The sequence below is a fragment of the Acipenser ruthenus genome, chromosome 1 (assembly GCF_902713425.1).
Source record: "Acipenser ruthenus chromosome 1, fAciRut3.2 maternal haplotype, whole genome shotgun sequence".
NCBI lineage: Eukaryota > Metazoa > Chordata > Actinopteri > Acipenseriformes > Acipenseridae > Acipenser > Acipenser ruthenus.
In genome coordinates this window covers 20938596-20960154 of record NC_081189.1, presented here as the reverse complement: position 1 = coordinate 20960154, position 21559 = coordinate 20938596, and the positions used below count along the sequence as shown (strand labels likewise).

The 21559-nt window shown below is 36.8% G+C and overlaps 1 protein-coding gene across 2 annotated transcripts in view; it reads right to left on the bottom strand.

The window, feature by feature from the left end:
• LOC117973182 (alpha-mannosidase 2-like) overlaps positions 1-21559 on the bottom strand; it is a 118972-nt gene that overhangs the window by 61346 nt on the left and 36067 nt on the right. For both annotated transcript variants that reach the window (XM_059021280.1, XM_059021284.1), the window contains 2 exons: positions 2826-2953; positions 2197-2370 (listed from right to left, as the gene is read on the bottom strand). In XM_059021280.1, coding sequence (XP_058877263.1) covers positions 2197-2370; positions 2826-2953 — 302 coding nt within the window. The remainder of the gene's footprint in view (positions 1-2196; positions 2371-2825; positions 2954-21559) is intronic.

The following is a 21559-nucleotide window of genomic DNA, read 5'->3' as shown; positions in this document are numbered from 1 at the left end:
CCCAGTTGATATAAATGTAACAAATACCATGTTTAATATTTCTGCCCCTGGTGCCATCCTGCTACAGGGAGCATCATGGAGAAGAGGTGACTTACTAGAAATGGAAAGTTGAACTAAAACATGATAAAGGACAGGGAGGGAACTGAAATGGGTACTGAAGTTTGTTAAGGAACATAACTTATATACCTGTAAGTGCTACACTTGGTAATAATAGGTCACGACCATGCCCTCGGACACAGGGCAGAATTTGCTCAGCAGGCTGCTTTTGAACATTTTGTTTAACAAACCCCATATATTGATTCCTGGTATTAAATACATACTGCAAAATCATTCATTAACATGTGTGGAAGTACTGCTTGAACTGTCAAATACTGTTTGACATGCAATCCCGCTCTTGATTTAACAGACTCATCTCAAAATGAAGCATCATCTAGAAGTACTTTTTATTTTAAGTAATATCAAAAATCCTGAAATATAAAAACATTAGTCTGAGATTCTCAGATGGCAAATCATAGCCACCGTTTTTGCAACATGCCATGTTTCTTCCCACATGATATCTTTCAGACACACTCCAACAAGAATGTCTAGAAATGAACCAGAGCGCTAAACCCTACCGAGAAACTGAGATGTGTTGGACAGAATAATAGTTCATTGAGATCTTATACAGATGCTCCTATGATATTTTTTGACCAAAAAACATGTGATGGGCAGTGCACAGGCATCATGGCAGTGAGCTTTAGATCAACCAGAAGGGAGATGAGCTATGAATTAAGTAAAATTGTCAATTTATTATAAATCCATGTTGCTTCACAGATCCTGATTAGCACTAATCTCAGACTCAGATCTTACCTAAAGTAACATTGAATAGCTAATGTTAATCGGGGTCTGTGAAACCAGCTGCATATGTTCTTAAGGTCAGCCATAAAATTATCCAAGGGTGTATGTCATACCTACAATGTATATAGTTAGTGAAATGGACAAATAAGCAATTTATTTTCCTATGACTGCCTAGCAGCTGCAGACAAAAAAGTGTTCATCTTTTAAAACTGATTTCTGTTTTACACCTCCAAATCAACCCTTTTAATGAGGAATCCAGAAATGTTTCTTTACTAATCAAAGCATGCATGAGTAATGAATATGCATCTATCCTATTTATTTTGCTCATACTATAACTCCTAAACACAAACAAATGAAACTCGACTATTTATCATGCACGTCTGTACTTTACGCAAGCACTCAGGCTTAAAATGACAAGACAGAATTATGCATTTGTGTGTTGTTCAAATTGAACACAGCCAGACATTTCTAAATACATTAATATGGAATAGTCAATCACACACACAAATCCGCAAGGGCAGAACATAACATGACTGTAATCTTCAGCACTGAATAAAGGAATCTTCTGCACTTCTTGGGGGAGAATATATATACAGATAGATAGATATTATATATTATATATATATTTAACTATAGCACTTTGCGATTAGAAGGTTTATATGTAAGTAAGTTGGTTTACAGAATTATAAAGCAGGAGAGCATAGAGAACACCACAATGTGTACTGCATGTTCACAGCTTTCCTATGTTTTTAATTCTCAACATGCGTTGTTCATGTACAGTATAGCAGACTGAGTATTGAAATGAACACTACAACAATCAACTCAGTACCTTGTACTGTATTTCAAGTTCACCAGCAAAACAGGCATATTCAGTTTTCTAATGCTTACTTTCTGTTAAAAAAAAGCATTCATATATTCAAATATAATAAAAACTATGGTCTATTATGTTTTTTCTTTGTACCGATACTTACTGAACAGTGCCAAAATATGTGAATCTACTGTGAAACATATAAAGTAAAACAGAGAATAAGTGAAGCCATCTGCTATACTTTTTGTACTGTTTAAAATGTACGTTTGATGGTAGACGCGAGTCTCTGAGCTTGTCTTGCACACCACAGGGTATCATGGTTTATTTTAATATAAACCACTAAGTATTAGCATATCAGCTTAATATTTAATATCTCTATTCCAAAGTGATCAAAATTAAAATAAAAAAATACATTATTTGCATTATGGAACATTTTTTGTTCTCATTTTTTGTGTCTAATGAACTACAAATATTAAATGCAACAAAGGAACATAAGAAACAAACTTCGGAACTGAATCTAAATTTAAATCGGAAAGAAAATGATCACTTACCCCAGTTTTGTCGCCAGAAAAACTCTAGTGTCTTATGGCTGGCAAAGTATTTCTTCACTGAGTAGTGCACTCTCTGGATAAGCATGCTGGAAAAGCCTGAGCGTTTCAGAATGTAGGCCATAGTGGATGAATGCCCAAAAGGATCAACTGCCCAGCCAGTCTTTGGTTTCACTCCTACAGATGAGGCAAGAAAAAAGAACAAATTCACAATAACCATTTCAAGGTACTGTAGCTTAAATTTCCCTGTGCTGGACGGAGTATAAAACAAAGCTAACCAATGTTTCAACATCATTTCCTTACCTTATATAAAGCTTAATTAATTCTGGACAAGCTAATATCTCAAATACGCTATAGATAAACTACTGTATTCCTGTACCTTTGCTGTAGGTCACACAGTCTGTCTGAAGCTAGACCACTGAAGTGATTTTAACAAGAACACACTTGATACAGTAAATGCCAGGACAAGGCTGCAACTCTGTAACACTCTAAAACCTGTAATAATGTGTACAGTAAATTATCTTACCACAATAATCTACTAAAATATGATCTCCTCAAATGTATGTATTCATTTCTATGCCAGTGAAAAAGCTTTTAGAATAAGTCTGCCAACTTTATTTTTTCCAGCATACCCAGATTTTTCTCCAGCCACTGGTGTCCTTCCAACAGCTGGTCAATCATGGCAAAATAATGTGAGGATGCTTCATCAGTCATGACCCAGCCACCCGTCGCAATTTCCAACTGGCCACGTTCAATTAACCTGCAGGAGCAAAGACAGATTCACAAAGTGTTGGTTGTCTGTTCAATTAAAGCAGTGGATACAATGTTTAAAGCAGGGGTGCCCAATCCTGGTCCTGGAGGGCCGGTGTCCCTCCTGGTTTTTGTTCCAACTGTAAACTAAATTGCTTAATTGGACCAATTAAGCTTCTAATAAGTGCTTGATTGGTCCAATTAAGTAATTTAGAGGGCAGTTGGAACAAAAGCCAGGAGGACACCGGCCCTCCAGGACCAGGATTGGGCACCCCTGGTTTAAAGTATTCGCAGTAACCCTTATATATACAGTAGATGCCGCTTATTAACAACCTCTCAGGTTCCCAGCAAAATGTTGTCATTAACCGAAAACTGCCAATAAGGGAAAAGCCCCCGTTTTCAAGTATTTATATGGAACAACGATATATACTGTAGTTGTACAAATATGGCACTGAAATACATGTGTTCTAAATGTTACAGTGTTAAAAAAAAATGAACATGGGAAACACGAAATACCCAGACATAGAACTGTTTACTTCACGTGTGTGTAAAACAAACAAACAAACAAACAAACAAAAAGGAGTAGGCTTAAATAGTACTACACAATGATGTACTACAATTGTCCTTACAATGAGTAAAGCACACATAAAAAATATGTGTTGCTAATATCAGAATTCCATTAACATTAAAGTCTATGGGACAGGATTGGTTCCTGGGAAAATGTTGTTAATAACCAAAAGCTGTCTTTATCAGGGTTGCTAATAACCGGCATCTATTGTGTGTGTGTATATATATATGTATGTATATATACACTGTATATAGGTAAGACTTGGAACACCGTTTACATGAACTCTGCTAAGTAATAAAGGAGTTTAACTATTCGCATTAAACATTGGAGTGAAAACATGTACCAGGAGTAATCTGTTTTGTTAAAGAGGTAGAAGACAAAATAACTTCATAAATCGTTCCTGTGATGAACTTCCTTTTGCTATGTTGGTCTCAACTGCACAGTTTTCAGTCTTTCATCAACACAGGGTTCCAATGTGGAATACATGATATGTTTCAATAAATGAGCAACATAATGGAAACACAATGTGGCAATTCCCTGCATGTACATACAGAGCTCTTCTATGCTTAAAGGGTTAGGAGGGAAATGAGATGGTTTGGTTATGCTGCAGGAAGGATAAAGCTTTTTGATAGCTGAAAGCAATATTTATAGAAATGAGCCACTCATGGGGGGTAATCTATTTTTTGTGTATTTGGCACAGATAAGAAACAATCTTTCTTTCAGTGTAAACAAAACAAAGACCACATACAGTACCATGGATTTTACCATCAGAATTAAGAATTAGTTTTTGGACCTAAAGTAACTGACTGACTAAATATCACAAAATTCAGAATGAATAATTATCATTCTGTGGATCAGGGCAACACCAAAGAGACTGCATATTCAAGTAATTGCAATGCAGATGGCTTACTAGTATACAGTAACTACCTTTTCTAATACTTAATGCTTCAAGTTTACATAAAACAAATGCACACTGCTACTTCTTAATATTTAAATACATTGAAACCTTAATTTATCAGTTCACCACAGGGCCTGAACAGTTGTGGCGGCTTACTAAGCATGTCTATGATAATGGAGCAAAACAACTTATGGGTGGGCATATAAAGACCATGCAGACACAATCTGCCAGTGCTATGTTTTAGTAGCACAAGATCTTAAAGTCCAGTTTGATTATGAAGACATAATACTATATACAGTGGCTCTCAAAAGTATTCACCCTCCTTGGACCTTTCCACATTTTATTGTGTTACAACATGGAATCAAAATGGATTTAATTAGGAGTTTTTGCCACTGATCAACACAAAAAGAGTCCATAATGTCAAAGTGAAAAATAAAATCTACAAATTGTTCTAAATTAATTACAAATATAAAACAGAAAATAATTGATTGCATAAGTTTTCACCCCCTTTGCTATGACACACCTAAATAAGCTCTGGTGCAACCAATTGTCTTTAGAAATCACATAATTAGTTGAATGGTCCACCTGTGTGCAATTATTTATTTATTTATTATTTATTTCTTAGCAGACGCCCTTATCCAGGGCGACTTACAACTGTTACAAGATATCACATTATTTTTACATACAATTACCCATTTATACAGTTGGGTTTTTACTGGAGCTATCTAGGTAAAGTACCTTGCTCAAGGGTACAGCAGCAGTGTCCCCGACCAGGGATTGAACCCACAACCCTCTGGTCAAGAGTCCAAAGCCCTAACCACTACTCCACACTGCTGCTGGAATTAAGGTGTTTCACATGATTTCAGGTTAAATACACCTGTCTCTGCGAGGTCCCACAGTTGGTTAGTACATTTCCTAACAAAAACTACATCATGAAGACGAAGGAACATTCAAAGCAAATCCGGAATAAGGTTCTTCAAAAGCACCAATCAGGGGTAGGATATAAGAACATTTCCAAGGCATTGAATATCCCCCGGAGCACAGTAAAGTCCATTATTAAGAAATGGAGAGAATATGGCACAACTGTGAATCTGTCTAAAACAGGCCGTCCTTAAAAACTGAGTATGCGGGCGAGAAGGCAACTCTAAAGGAGTTACAGTCTTCCACAGCTGAGCTGGGAGACACTGTGCATACGGCAACAATCGCCTGGGTGCTTCACAAAACTGGCCTTTATGGGAGAGTGGCAAAAAGAAAGCCATTGTTGAAAAAAACTCACATCACATCTCGGCTAGAGTTTGCCAGAAGGCATGTGGGAGACTCTGAGACCAAAAAGAAGATTCTATGGTCTGATGAGACCAAAATAGAGCTTTTTGGCCTCAACGCAAAGCACTACGTTTGGCGCAAGCCTAACACCGCACATCATCCTGAGAACACCATCCCTACCGTGAAGCATGGTGGTGGCAGCATCATGCTATGGGGATGCTTCTCTGCGTCAGGGCCTGGCAAGCTCGTGTAGAGGGCAAAATGGATGCAGCAAAGTACAGATAAATCCTGGAGGAAAACCTGCTGAAGTCTGCAAGAGACCTGGGACTTGGGAGAAAATTCATCTTCCAGCAGGACAATGACCCCAAACATACAGCCAAAGCCACACTGGAGTGGCTTAAAAACAAAAAGGTCAATGTCCTGGAGTGGCCCAGTCAAAGCCCGAACCTCAATCCAATTGAGAATATGTGGAAAGAGTTGAAAATTGCTGTTCACCAAAGGTCCCCATCCAACTTGACGGAGCTTGAAGGCCAGAGGTGCCTCTACCAAATATTGACTCAAGGGGGTGAATACTTATGCAATCAATTATTTTCTGTTTTGTATTTGTAATTAATTTAGAACAATTTGTAGATTTTATTTTTCACTTTGACATTATGTACTTTTTTTGTGTTGATCAGTGGCAAAAACTCCTAATTAAATCCATTTTGATTCCATGTTGTAACACAATAAAATGTGGAAAAGTCCAAGGAGGGTGAATACTTTTGAGAGCCACTGTAGCTACATGGCTGGACAATCATATGCAGTAAATGCCAAAAAAGTATTGTAGTTTTCTCGATATATCCAATAATTATTTTATTTTATTTTTTTCCACATTGCATGAGTCCACGGAGCTACTAAATAAATACTGTTAAATAAATACTGTGTTCAATCCCTGCAACCAAGGAGAAAGAATATTACCATGTAGCTGCATCAGTTTTAATTTGCATAGCCATTGCTCATGGACCCAGAATACTTATGCAAAGCAGCTACTGCATACTGTTTGGCCCGATTACAAAAAAACTAAAACGTTTTCAGAAAGGTCAAAGCAAATAAATTGTAGAGGAAAATGTATTGTTTGCTAAACAAGACAAGGCAAGGTTAACTGTATTCTCTTTCAGAAGAAGTAAAAGATTCAATAACTCAATAACACTTCATCATTTAAACTGTTCACTTGATTTTGTATTCATGTGCTTGTTAGTGCAAGAATGTGTTGAATGTACAACCTCTATTACGTCGTCTTTTTTTTCTCGTTTGTATTCTGAAAATAGGTTTCTAAAAACCTACAAAGAGAATGTCTGAAGGTGAAAAGAGAATAAAAAATGTTTCACAACAACCCTGAATATGTGTCACTCAAGGTCATAAAATGTCGTTTTAACAACTTTTATGATCAGCATCCAAATGATCTTGTGTCTTTCTTTCTGCCTGGCAGGGACCTTTAAAAGCATTTAATTACAAAAGTCCTACTTTCAAAAGGAAGTGCAAGATTCTTTATTATTATTTGTTTATTTAGCAGACGCCTTTATCCAAGGCGACTTACAGAGGCTAGGGTGTGTGAACTATGCATCAGCTGCAGAGTCACTTACAATAACGTCTCACCCGAAAGACGGAGCACAAGGAGGTTAAGTGACTTGCTCAGGATCACACAGTGAGGTGGGATTTGAACCGGGGACCTCCTGGTAACAAGCCCCTTTCTTTAACCAAAAATTCTTCCTGCCATGAAGCTGTTCCTTGCTCCTCATAGCTGTACAATTGTACAGTATACACATCTCACTGAATGATCTCAGAAGACTGTACGAGCTCCAGTCTGGCTCTCCGTTACGTGACCCGCTCAGAAGACTGTATGAGCTCCAGTCTGGATATCCGTTACGTGACCCACGCGAGAGTTAGAGTAGAGGACTAGGCTTATGCTTGGCTTGTAAATCTTTCCTGTTGGTGATTTCGAATAAAAGCCTCCAGGGTAGGAAGATTCACATTCAAGTCTTCCAACAAGCCTTGTGCTCCTGCTGCTCCTCTCAATTTATTGAATGACTGTGGCACACTGTTGTTTCAGCTAGATAAGGTGTAATAAGTTAAGATATGCTGTAAACTGGTTGCCTCTCAAGTTTCTCTGCTGTAAAACAGTGCTGTGTAATAAAGTATGGGTCAAAATTACAGAGGGGAGGTATATAGGACCCCAAATAATGTGTAGTTTGTAACCTTTGAAAGTGAACTGAGTAATGGGACTACATTTCCCATAATGCCTCTGTGATAGAGACGAGTCAGGTATCGAAACACTGAGTTTTCTAATGAGGCACACCCGAGTCATAATGGAGCCTCTTATGGTGCAGGGGTTGGCTACTGAAAAGGTGTGAGATATTGGAATTGTATCTATTAAATGTATTTCTTCTGTGTTCATTGTACATTGTTTTGTTAGATCAGTAAACGGCCTAGCTGTCTGAGCAATAGGCAGGTTATGACTTAACATTTAGTTAGCACTCCAGTACGGAGTTAGGTTTTGGTTTGTTTGTTTGTTTTGCTCTTGCTTAACCCTCAGCGAAGGGGCATCTTTAAAAAATAAACAAAAAGGTACCGTCCTGTTTAAACATACTTGCTGTTGTAGAGTGCTGTTTACAGGTAAAAGTGTCAAAGTCACAAAGAGAAAACACGCTTTGGTCACAGCTGACAATGATAATAGTGCCATTAAAAATGAGAAACAGCAAAGGTTGACAAAGTTCACAACACAATTACAGTACGTTAACCACAAGTTCACACCGTGAAACATACAGTGCATTTAGATGGATATCAAATCTGTTAAATAACTTCAGCATTGTGTACATTTGTATGTCAGGTGTAACTTTAACACTATGTATTATCAATTAGTTAACAGGGTGTTTTATTACGGAATTGTGTTACAGCAGGGTTATTTGATTAATTATACAGTGTATTGCAAAAATGGCATTTACTGTAGGTAGGTCAGTAGTGATGTTTAGAATTGTTTAAATGGTGCATTTTATTTCAACATGCTGTCAAAAGCTTAGGGTATTTCAGCCCCCCCTCCCCACCCCATGTTCTCAATCAGTGGAGCAAGTTGCTTCAAAGTATTGTACATCTACTAAATTAAATTCTGTAAAAGGAAGGATCTTACACTCACTATAGCTCATTGCGTATGTGTATATAACCTAAAGATACACTAACTGCATAATAAAACTGTTACTAAAGAAAAACCCAAGAGAAACTTAGAAAAAGGTCCATTAACTACATGTGCAGTAATTACAATCTAGTTTTTAATTTACTAAGATGTACGCACCATTATGCAATTGTGAGTATGGTCAATTCTGAATACAGTATTTAAAAATGACTGGGGTTCTGTTAAATTGCAGTCAAAACTTGACAAGAAAACACTGCCTTCAATATGTCCTCTTGTACTTAACTGTACATCAAGCCTTCTTTGAGGTGGCAGACAATGGTCTCGTGCGTCCCATTATTTGGTGTCTCCAGCAGCCAAGTTTCATGGCTCTGCAGCGAAGTCAACAGCTGCCTCTATATTTACACTGTACAGCAGACAGCACAGGACTATCTGATGCAACAATGAAAAGATGATATTTAAAAATAAAAATCTGCTTAGCATTGATATTTGCTGTTATTAGATATTTACTTTTAGTTTTTATGAGTTAATCGGCATGCTTGTGATGTCAAAATGGACAATGTTTGACAACCTTATTTAGTGTGGTCTGTTTTCACATGTCGAAAATGAATTCCTTCTCTTATAATTAGTGTTCCACGTTTCCGGTTTATTCCAAACTTTACAGAAAAATTACAGCATTTATTTTTAACTGGACGTCGGTTTTTAATTATTTATACCCCATTTTTGTCTATTATTCAATATTTTCCCGATACTGTTTTCTAGAAAATATGCAATATTTTGATTAAAATGCTGTTTAACTCCGATATTGTAATAAGCAGCCCTACACTGTATCCTAGGATACAGCAGTCGTTTAGACGTCAGATGATCAAATAGCGTTCATATGTCTCTGTCACTTCACAAACACATTATCACCTGATTATGCTGGCCAATCAAAGTCTGATTGTTGTGGCAATTGCTGGGCATAGTAATCAAAAACTAAATAGAAATACTTACACGAAATAAAAACTATTTTTTTTTACCGATTTTATCCCTATTTTAATACATGTAAAATAAACTCTGAAAAATTCCTGGAAAATGTTTTTAAAGATAAAAAACAAAAACACGGAACACTACTTGTAATGTTAAATCTGATTTTTTTTTTAATATATGGCTGTGATTTTTTATTTTTTTTTTACTGCACCATTTGTTTGCTTCTAACTTTAAAAGGTTTAAAAGTAAGTAATGTATCTTACTCTATGAAAATTAATCTGTTAGTGATTTCTTTGTTCTATGGCAAGCACAGAAATGCTAACTTTATCAGAGTGATGACTGAAATGCACTTTTATCACTCCCACATTGTTAAAATGATGATAAATGGTTAATAGCAACCAGTACTATACAGTAGATATACGTGAGAGACGTATGTTAACACAGCCTTGAGTCTACAAAGTCATTTCGTGGCTTGTGTGTTTTCTTGTTACCTTAAGAAATGAAAACCTGCTTACTTTACAAAGACTCCAATGTCAGCCTCTCAGTTTTTCAGCAGATCAGCATGATGGCTTGATAATAAAAATCTATTGAAAAGACCGTACATAGGTCTGAGGAAAATAAATGGACAAAAAAAGTCTTTGTTTCAGTTAATTAGTCTCTTGGGTGTTTGCCATCTCATTTTCAGGACCAGGAAATTAGTTGGCAACATAAATGCTAGGCATATTCAGTCCAAAAACATTGTATTCATTATTTATTCATTTTTGAAACAATAGCACTGAAATACTGAAGTTCTTCTTGAAAACATCTACTAGCAAAACTGACTTTCCTGGTAACCTGGGGTCCAACCGGACCCCAGCAATAAAACAATATATAAACTAAAAACTGGAGTGAATGAATGAATGAAAATGTGTATATGAACACTTTATATTGCTTTTCCTTTACTTCTAGCCATAGTTTGGTTTAATGTGTTTTTTATGCTATGCAAAATGAATAATACAGCCAATGCGCTCAGCTGTCTCCTATCAAGTGTAGGCACCACTGTATTCTGGACGCTGTAGCTTATTCTGTGTTCCTAGCTCTTTCTGTTTTTTACAGGCACTTGAACACACCTGCCGATTTGCTGCTCGTCACAGCACTGGAGCACTGAATGAGAGGGTGTTAGAAAGTACGCGTACAGGCATGCCTGACATCAATGGAAAGCGCAAAACCTGCACTTTTAAATGATGTTGAAACTGGAACGCAACAAAAGAAACTTAGGAGCAGGCTCATGTCCCATGATACACTATGCCTGGGGTACAGACGGACCCCAAACCTAAAACAGTTTGGGAAATTCAACCAGGCTACCTGGACTAGAATTATACTTTGCATAGTGTAACAGGATGGGTGCCTGACAACAACCTAAAAGGAAACAAAAATCAAGTCACTAGATCCACATAATAACTGATACTAAAGCACCGTGGGGTCCGAATGAACCCCAGGTTACCTTATGAGGGTTAATCTGAAGGATGCAGACCTTGATAATTATGAGCAGGTAATGCATTTGGTATTTTTCCCTGACATGAACAAATTCAAATGCTTTTTTTTCAAAAACGTTTTTACAGTCGTTTTGTTTTCAAGGTGATGGATCAGAGCATTTTTCCAAAAGTATTTCATAAAGGAAAAGCAAGGCTGAGGATTATTCATAAAATAATGACACCTGCCGACCTCTGGAACCTCCAAATAAAAAGAAACACAAATCTGAATGTCAAAAATGGAAGGAAAAGACTACAAAAAAGAAAATCTAAAAAAACTGCAATAAGCACCCCATCAAATTTTCTATGTAAATTAAAAAATGTAAATTATTTCTGTAGTGTGTGTTCAGTTTTCTGTTAATTCTGTAGTAAGTAGGCTGCAGTCAAAAACAAAACAAAACAAAACAAAAAAACTGTGCTAGAATCATTTAGCTCTGGGCAGCTTACAGGCAAGCCCGCAGGCGCCCGGCCAGACTACAGGGGTCGCTGGTGCGCGGTGAGCCGAGGACACCCTGGCCAACCTACACCCCCCCCCCCCCCCCCCACCCTCCCCCACCCTCCCCCTGGACGATGCTCTGCCAATTGTGCGCCGTCCCCTGGGAGCTCCTGTCCACAGTCGGCAAAGAAAATAGCCTGGACTCGAACCGGCGACGCCCAGACTATAGGGCGCATCCTGCACTCCACACGGAGCGCCTTTACTGGATGCGCCACTCGGGAGCCCTTTGAAGGTAGTTTTAAACCTTCGAAGGCTTGTCAGGTGGCATTCACGCACTGTATGTTTTTTTTTTTTGTTTTTTTTCTGTTAACAGAAACCGTTTGACAATGTGTGAATACTATAAAATCACACATTAAATGTCACTCGCATGCAAAATTTGATATAATGCATATTCGATATAATGCATATTATGTAAACAAAAGTTATATTAAAATCCATTACCAAATCCTTATACATAGCAGCTCTATATGGCACAGCTGCTGTGTATGGAGCAGGGTATAGTATCCAAAGCACTGGTTGGGGGGTACCTATGCGGTTGTAGTGCTTCAGTAAAATGTGTACTGAATTGCTAGTGTACAAGATAGTGTAAGAGATGTGCTATGGTAGAATATGTTTTAAACAAATACACCAACACTAATGATTTTAATTTCGACAACTCAGCACCATCCGCCCCTCGTCCCTCCAGCTCGTGTTTTCCACAGGCAAACCTTTAATTTTTCTTCATTCGCCATCCCGACAGCAAAGCGTTGTATAGTGTAAGCTGTATTAAAAGAAATGTCTCGAAACTCCTCTGCTGTTTGGGATTTTTTTGTTAAATGCCCAGACGACCAAAATAAAAGTTGAATGCAAACTTAGCAAGCGACTGCTGATGTATTATTATTACAGTGACTTTTAAATAAAGCTTTGTTTTGCCTAAGTCCGTTGCAGTTGGTACTGTATAGATCGCAAACAGCATCAATTACGTGTATATAAAACAATGTGTATTTTTTTTTTAATTTAAATTATAAAAACATGATTACTGTTCTATATAACATTTTTAAACTACATGTGAATGTTTTATTCCATTTATATGGATTACCTTTAAAATAGGATTTTCAATCAAATATGAACAAGTAGTTATGGTGACTCCACCAGTAAATTATGCAAATTAGTACCATGAAAGGTTTGAACCTTCGAAGGTCAAAATGTACCCTTTGTTGCAGCCTGTGAACTAGGACTATATAAAAGAAGGATAGGAAAATGATGTCACAAGTGGGCGGAGTTAGTAAACAGTGGAGCCATTTCTGGAGCCCATAGAGCACTTTAACAGTGCACTCGCCATGCTTTTAACATATTCATGCTTGCCCTGGCAAAATCTTTCTTGACATAATCAAGCATTAATTCACATAAATAACAGTCAGTCACTTTATATTAACAATATTTTGTATTGTTATTGAAATAAATACCGGTATATCCTGGTGCTGCAACACAGCATCGCCGCAATGTATTCAGTACTGAGTGGGCTCCACAAATGGCGCCTGCAATTGAGTACCAAACTGCATCATGTGATTGACTGCCCTATCCTTCTTTATATAGTCCTAGCCTGTGAACAGGATGGCTTGCAGTGGTGACGTCAGACCAGAAACACAGACTCAGGAAGTAGCGGGGCGAAACTGAGGTGCTACGGCGCTCAGTATTTTATTAAATAATAAACAAAAGATTTAAACAAAACTACACAAAAGAAAAGGGCACGTTGGCCAAACAAACAAACAATAAACAACAAGAAGTATCGTGCTGGTTTATTAACCAGCACGTATAGCAATTGTTATTTCACTGTGTTACACTAATACCTCCTCTCCACACTCGTTCTCCACCCTGAACCCTTCACCGAGTGCAGCCAAACGGCAGATCTTTTATAATTTGTGACTGAGGGACTAAGTAACTATCAATTATTATATTATCCCTCGGTCACATTCTGCACAGGTCTACCAAGTCTGTGTGACTGTCAGCTAGTTAAACAATCAGCAGCTGACAGTCACGCAGCCTCACAAGGTATTTAAAATAATAATAAATACAAAACAATACCATGGCCGACAGCATCTCGCTCGTCCTTGCCAAACAATAAATCAAAAACACGGCTTTTCACCGTCATATATAATCTAAATCATAATACAAAAACAATAATAAACAAAGGGGCGGGACACTCCGCCACACAGCCCTAATAATCTATAATCATCAAATAAGTACCGGCCATTTCAAATTCTGTCTCATGGGGGTTTGTCCTGCACTCCTAAAATATTACACTCCTGATGACTGTGTCAGCGTATGAACCTTTTTTTAAATTCAGGGCTAAAGCCAAGGAGACACATTTTCAGCCAATAACACTGATGCAGCTATTACCTGAAAAGCTGACTTATTTTACTTGACAGCGTCTTCATAAGTGTATTCACTGCGGTGCAATTACACTGTTCAAGATCCAGCACAATAATATAAAAGGCACAACCTCAGTTTCTTAGTATGGTTGACATCAATCACTGATTTTTTTCCCTTTATTTTTTCAAGATATATTATTCAAATCACAGTTGTGTACTCCCACTCACTGAAAGTAATGCAATCTTCCTCCTACAGTATTTTTTTGCTTATAGCAGCTAGATGGAGGGATAGTAAAATAAACGCTGCATACAGCTTCCCCTTTACAAAAGACTTCTCGCTAAAAACATCAAATACAGTTAACTGCAAATGCTAAAAAATGTTTTTTACTTTGTGGTACTCAGTTGAAGCTAAAATGGTTGTATCAAACACAAACGTAAAGTAGATACTGTCTATAACAACTACACTATGAATACTTGAATAGATGAAATCTGGTCATTTAATAAGGTCAAGAAAGGCACTCTTAGACTTTTATGAAATCTTCTATGATTAACCAAACCTTAACCTTAACAAATTATGAACAGCAGTTAAAAGTTCAGGGGCCTTTCAGCTGGATGAAAAGGATCAGCTACACACCTCATTTAGGTGATTAATGTCTTTAATTAAATTAATGACATTCTTAAATGGATATTACCTACTTCTCAAAGAGATTACTGTCACCAGTGCCATCCTATTGGTTGCCAAAACAAATACTATGGAAACCGGCAGCAATGCTCAAATGCAACTTGTTATTAATGTCATTAGTCATCTGTGATGTGTCTGCTTTCCATACTTCACTTGAAGCTTCAGTATAAAACACACACACACAGGTTTTATACATAATGCACAATAATACTAATTCAACATACATTTGGACATTTTTTTTGTTTGCAAAAATGTCACTTTTATTATTGGTATGCATTCACTAATAATAAGAGCACACAAACCAAATCGAATTATGTTTATTACAACCTTATAAACAGGGTTAGGTTTTCACAATACTTAAACATGAGAGTCGACGGCTAAGTAGCGGCTCTTCATTTTCCATATGATAGGAACGGATTTGAGATTAACCAATGAAGCATATACAGCTCAAGTGAAATGAGCTTTGGTGCTCTGAGGTGGAGTTTTCTGTTGGAGATTTTAACAGGAAATAATGCAGTAACAGAACTGTGAAGAAATGTATTTCTGGATACTGGTCTTCTGTAGCAAGGGATCCACATGAATACGTGTCTGTAGGTCTTTTTTATTTTTAGTAGATGTCCTTTTTATGTAAAACACATGTAACTTACTTTTTTTGAGCAGCCCCTTTACTTAAATCATGTCCATTAACATACAAGTGTAGCTTACTGATTTTTTGTAAAATGCCAGTGTTTTTTTTCACTCTTGTCAAAGTATTGTAAGTACAAATTGTTAAGGTACAGAATTATAATCATAAACAGGGGTTCAAATAAAAATAATGAGGCAGTTCTCATATGACAAACACAGCACAACAGTAGCAGGGATTAGCAAACAGTAGACTACAGTAGCCCATGTGTCATTCCCAAATTGTTCATATTGTGCCACACATAAACACATTACATTCTCTGTCAAGTGGACCAAAGATGGTGGCTTGAAGAAGTGCTGATAAGGCACAGACAAATCTTACTACTTTAACAAACACTTATTGTAGTAGCAACAGTAAAGAAGGAACAGCAATATTTCACCACCAGGGTCAGATGTATGTGGAAACAAAAAAGCTGAAATGTTAAAAAGCTGAACACTCTCACCCCAGAAGAATAGAAACTTTAATTTCTACCATTTGTCAAAAGGTTACTAGCGAAAAATAGGAAATGTCCAGGGGTTGAGTAAACATGACACTGAGAAGGCTTTCCTGTTTGAGTTCCTTTTTTTCCCCCCTACTAAATCCGAAAATTTAATTTATTTTTCTGTTTTTTGAAGGGTTATCTGATTGGTGCAAAGAAAACTGCAATTTCCGGGAATAAAAAGGTGACTTGATCGTGATCATGAAAAAATCTATAGTTTACAAAACAATAAAAGACCAGCTACGTTTGATGTCTTTAGTTATATAGCAACCCTTAAAATAACAATTCCCCAAAACCCAATTTACAACAGCAAGCTCTGTACTTTTCATGTGTCAAGTTTCTATCTAACTAATAACAAAAAAAACTATGCCACGACATTAGTACATTTTGCTCTCCAATTATATTATCTGATAGCATTAAATCACCAGCTGGCCTGCGGTCGTTAAGTCTGCTACAGTGTTATCAGAAACCTATTTGTGTGTTAATGTTGTTACTTGATGTTGGGATCAGTGTAATGTAATGTTCTGATTTAGTTCTGCCGGCCATGTTTCCTCAGGCACACTTGAAAATGAACTTGTTCATTTCAATTCATTTCCTCAGCTGAAAATGTTTAAAATAAATAAATGGAAGATGATATGATAATCCTAGCAGCGCTTCAGAAAGAACATGTTTTATGTCAAAGGCAATAAATCTTGTATGTGTCAGGTAATTATTGTTACCAATAAAACAAGGTATACAAAAGAAATTATTTTATGGGGATGCTTGACATGTGCTGCACATTTTGGCATTTCTTGCAACATTCCCATTTGAATTATTAGTTTTGCACAGTGCAGTACAGGCATATACGGCTCTTATAATGCTACAGAAACTAGGCTTCTGCTGCTGACTAATATAAATGTTCACCCGTTAACCTAGATGATACAACCATATACCATACAACCATATACCATATATCATATCATCTGGTAAATTGCCATTTACCAATTAAACAAAACAATTTTTAAACACACACAAACAAAAAGGTTTACACACTATCTTTCGGAAACCACACCAGTCTTTTTACAAATGACAGCCTCTCTCTTCACACAGACGGGAGATTGCCTTGAACAAACATTTCTCCCTGGTTATATACCTGCCTGCTAATCACAGGCAGGTGTTCCTCGTTACCCTAGCGCTCCTCCTGGCTCGCTCCCGTGACATTCTGGGAAATGTAGCAAAAAGACATACAATGTACTGAAAGTGTGATTACTTTCCATAACTTTGGTTTAATTAAAATTAACATAAATTGCATAAAGAATGTGGATTGGTGCTTAAAAGTGAAACCCTGAAATGTTATAGCCTACTGTTAAGAAATTATATTGGGAAAAACATGCCCATCAACGCACACAGCACTAATCATCTGTTAATTCTATTTTTCAGCTGCATGCTTTAATCCAGCAGCCATGATTTTTTTGTATTATAACGCAATCTGTTATATCACATTTCCCTACAACCAACAATACCTCCAGGTAAAGCAACAGCAAGTCATTGTACTGTTGATATCCCTATGTAAAACAGTGCACAAAGAGATGTAACTTACTTTTTAGGTGCAGTCACTTCACTTAAATCATCTCCACAAACATACAAATGTAGCTTACTGATTTGTTTTAGCTTTTCTTAATGCTTGTTCCCACAATAATGTTAGGAAAACATTTACAAATTAGGTTTTTGTGAAATGCCATATCTGTATAATGTATGACAAAACCAACACAGTGTTGGATTGAACCAAAATGTACCCAAGTCTTGCATGTATAAGACATAGAATTAAAGTCATAGTTTAAGTAGGGATTCAAATAAAATAATTTTATTTGAAACATTTATTATATCTAGTGTTAATAGGGATCAGCAAACAAACAGTCCTTCCCAGCTGTTTTTTTATTTACATTTTTTAAAGGTAGTCAGTCCAATTATCACCAAGAAAGCATTGATTATTTCAAAACTGTTCCAATGCTAATGTGTTTGTACAATTTGCTTACTGATTTGTCTTTCAATAGGCAAGGCATACACAGAATTCTCACTTTCATTTGGGTGCACAGCAGCATTTCAAAAAGGGGTGTGGTAAGAGCGAGCATATAGTTGAAAATGACAGTAATTTAATATAAACTTCCTTCATGTGCAAAAGGCATTCAGATGGTTTCTAGAAGATAAAGTGTTAAGCCTGCTTGCTTTTGGGTACTGTAAGGTCAATTTTTTATACAAAAAAAAAAATCACAATTCAAGCAGCAGTGTAGAAATGAATACTGGCCTTCTAAGCAGCAGTATCGACAAGTATTCCATCCCATTTTGCACTGTGTGCTGAGTTACAAAATTAACTAACAGCTGGGACACACGGAAACTCATTTCCCAGAGTGGTTGGAGCATAAGCCCACAGGCACTTGTTGTCGAGGTTCAATGATTATTTAATTATTGCTCACCCTCATTCCACCTCTGGAGGTAGACAGGGAACTTAGACTGTGGCTGCTATTATTTACTGTATGTATATCATAAAAATAAAATAAAAATATAGAGGCTTAACAAAACAGTATTTTATCTTCTGATAGTCTAAAGTGCAATCATACTACATTTCCAGTTCCTAATACAAGGTTTTGTAAAGCAAAATCATTGTCCCCATGCAGCAAGACTTCTTTGTAGCTTGTCCACACTGGGGTAAGAAAAATAAGTAGTTGACTGTAAAGCAATAAGATTTCCTTCAAATTTTAAGCCACAAAGTCAAAACAACAAAATGAGACAGGGAGCTAAGCCGCAGCTAATTTTGGTTCCAGTTTTCAGTTTTGACTGAGGAACAGAGCAAATATGACTACAACAAATACGAAAACGCCATATAGGATTTAAAACTTACAAACTAGGTTTATGCCCAGAGCAAGACAAATGTGAATTTAATTTTGCTGAGGAAAGCCTAAAATCTGCTGTGGTTACAATGTAGAACACAGCCTATAGTTAGAGGGTTTGTAAGGAAACCATTTAAATAAACAAGTAAAGTCTTTTAACCACCTACACAAATTTAACGGAAGCTGCATTTTCATTCTTTAACAATTCCCTTTTTTGTCAGAGAACGTGTACAGCATCCACACAACTTCATTGTTTGCTCCTTGAATTTAGATTATTTCCCATGGTTAGATTAAACCGACTGCCAGAATTGTTTACATGGAATATTTCTTTTATCAAAGAAAATCCTTCTTGATATTTCAGTTTCTGTCAGACTTTGGATGCAATTTTCCCAGCCAGGTAACACAACATTTAAAAAAAATCCCACAGGTGTTACCATCACCAAGTGTTGCAATGGAAAATGGATTAGCAACTGTAAGGCCTTAAACACACAGCTTGCACACACACCAGCTGCTCATAGTTAATTAACCATGTGATATGAACAGAAGCTTCAACAGCGACCCCATGGGTAATTTATCCCCTTCAGGGATGAAATCTCATGCAAAGGGGATATTGTTGAAGCAACGTACGTATGTAATTCATTTTTGCATCCGGAGAACCACTTAACCGATTGTCATGAAATTTGGTATTAAAATTATTTAGCATAGAATTTCAGATCCTGGGGATGTCTGTCTGTCCATTCGTACATCTATCCATCTGTACGTCACACCAGGGGCACCAGAGCTGGAGGGGAACAGGGGGACCATGGCCTTCGACGGCTTAAAACATACCTACAATCATCCAGGACTAAGGCTGTTAGGTAAATTTACCATTGCCATGTAATATGTAGTACACCTTAAGGAAGTCCGGTACAGAGAGTGGACCGGAATGTGGCTGGTCCATTGCACAAACACTGGGCTAGCAAGCTTTTTTTTCTCTCGGTTTTAAAAAGATTGGAACTAGTGCAATGAAGGAAACTCTGCATACTGCAATAAAACACTTCATACGCCTGAGACTTAAAGCATTCATTTTTTAAAAAGCGCTACAGTAAAAAAAAAAAAAAAAAACATACAAAGCCAAATCCCACAAAGGCTTTAATGAGAAGTTATGACAGAATACAACACAGCAAACAACATGTGGATTGTATATGTTGTCATGTTATAAACCAGAGCCTGTGAACATGTCATGTGATCTTTAAAATTCTCTTTCCCATGTGACATGAGAATGATACAATATTTTAATAAGTTGTTCTCTATCAAGAAAATGAACAGGATAGAATAACATTCAAAATAGCAGAACATTAAAACATCAGTAAACAGAAAGACATAGACTAAGATATTGTCAGCTGTCTAATTTGGTATCCCCGGTGTTTCTCACTGTCAATACCAATCTTGTGTGTGTACTGTATATAAAAAAAATATATAAACAAATATCTGTAAACAATAATGTTATATGTAATACATTATGCATTTTTAATATAATTTACACAACTCGCGTTTATTCCAGACATAACAGCACAAGCCACAGAGCAACAACATTCATGAAAACTTTCATGGTCATTTACTTTCAACTTTCAAGTTTTTAAATCCAAAAACTATATAAAAAATAGGCTACTTTGAAATCGGCACAATTGTTTATAAACAGGTAAGTCGCATAGTTAATACATTAAGCATTCATTATTTAAAGATTGTTTTAGCTGCGCATGACTGATTATACACATCACAAAGAAATCATGCCATCCTGTTGAAAAAGTCTGCAAATGACTGCAAAATGCAGCCGACAACTGCTGCGCGTGCACATCACTCGTATTTTACCTCAGACATGAACAAAAGAAAACAGACGTGCCTGTAGGACGATCTCATTTTAGCATGCGCAATGCGCCAGGGGATACAGATTTCTGAGGGGGTACTGAATTGGTTACAACACCGGCAGTGTCACAGACACCTGAAGCTTCTTTTTAGACTGATAAACTGAGCCATTAATCAGCTCTGGGAGCCTGATTTGGGATTTACGGCCACGCTGACCACTTCAGTAGAGAAAAACCGGTATGGTCCGCTGATGTTGAAGTCCAATCTGATTTTTTTGACTCTCCAATGGCGGTACAGGGCTGAACCGGATATCGGACCGTTTTTTGTGGTCCAATATATATATATATATATATATATATATATATAGTAGCGAAAGAGGTCAACGCAGACAGACACATACACAATGTGAGGCCTATTTCAATACACTGGTGTCAGGAAGTGGGATTACATCACCTACCAGCCCTGCTGCTGCCTTCCCTGTGCACACTACAATATATATATATATATATATATATATATATATATATATATATATATATATATATATATATATATATATATATATATATATATATACACACACACATACACATATACATATACACAGTATATGAATGAAGGCTATATTTGCATCCTGAGCCATTAGAAAAAAAGGGCACAATACCACAGTAGTGATGTCAAAAAGTGATAATTCCTCAAGAGGAAAATATACTTGAACTTTGACCCATTCGACTCAGAGACCATCACTTTCAATTGAAAACACAAAATGTATCGTTGTCAATCATTCATCACCCACTGTACAGAAATGTTAATTAATGATCAACAGAATGAGAATATGTTAAA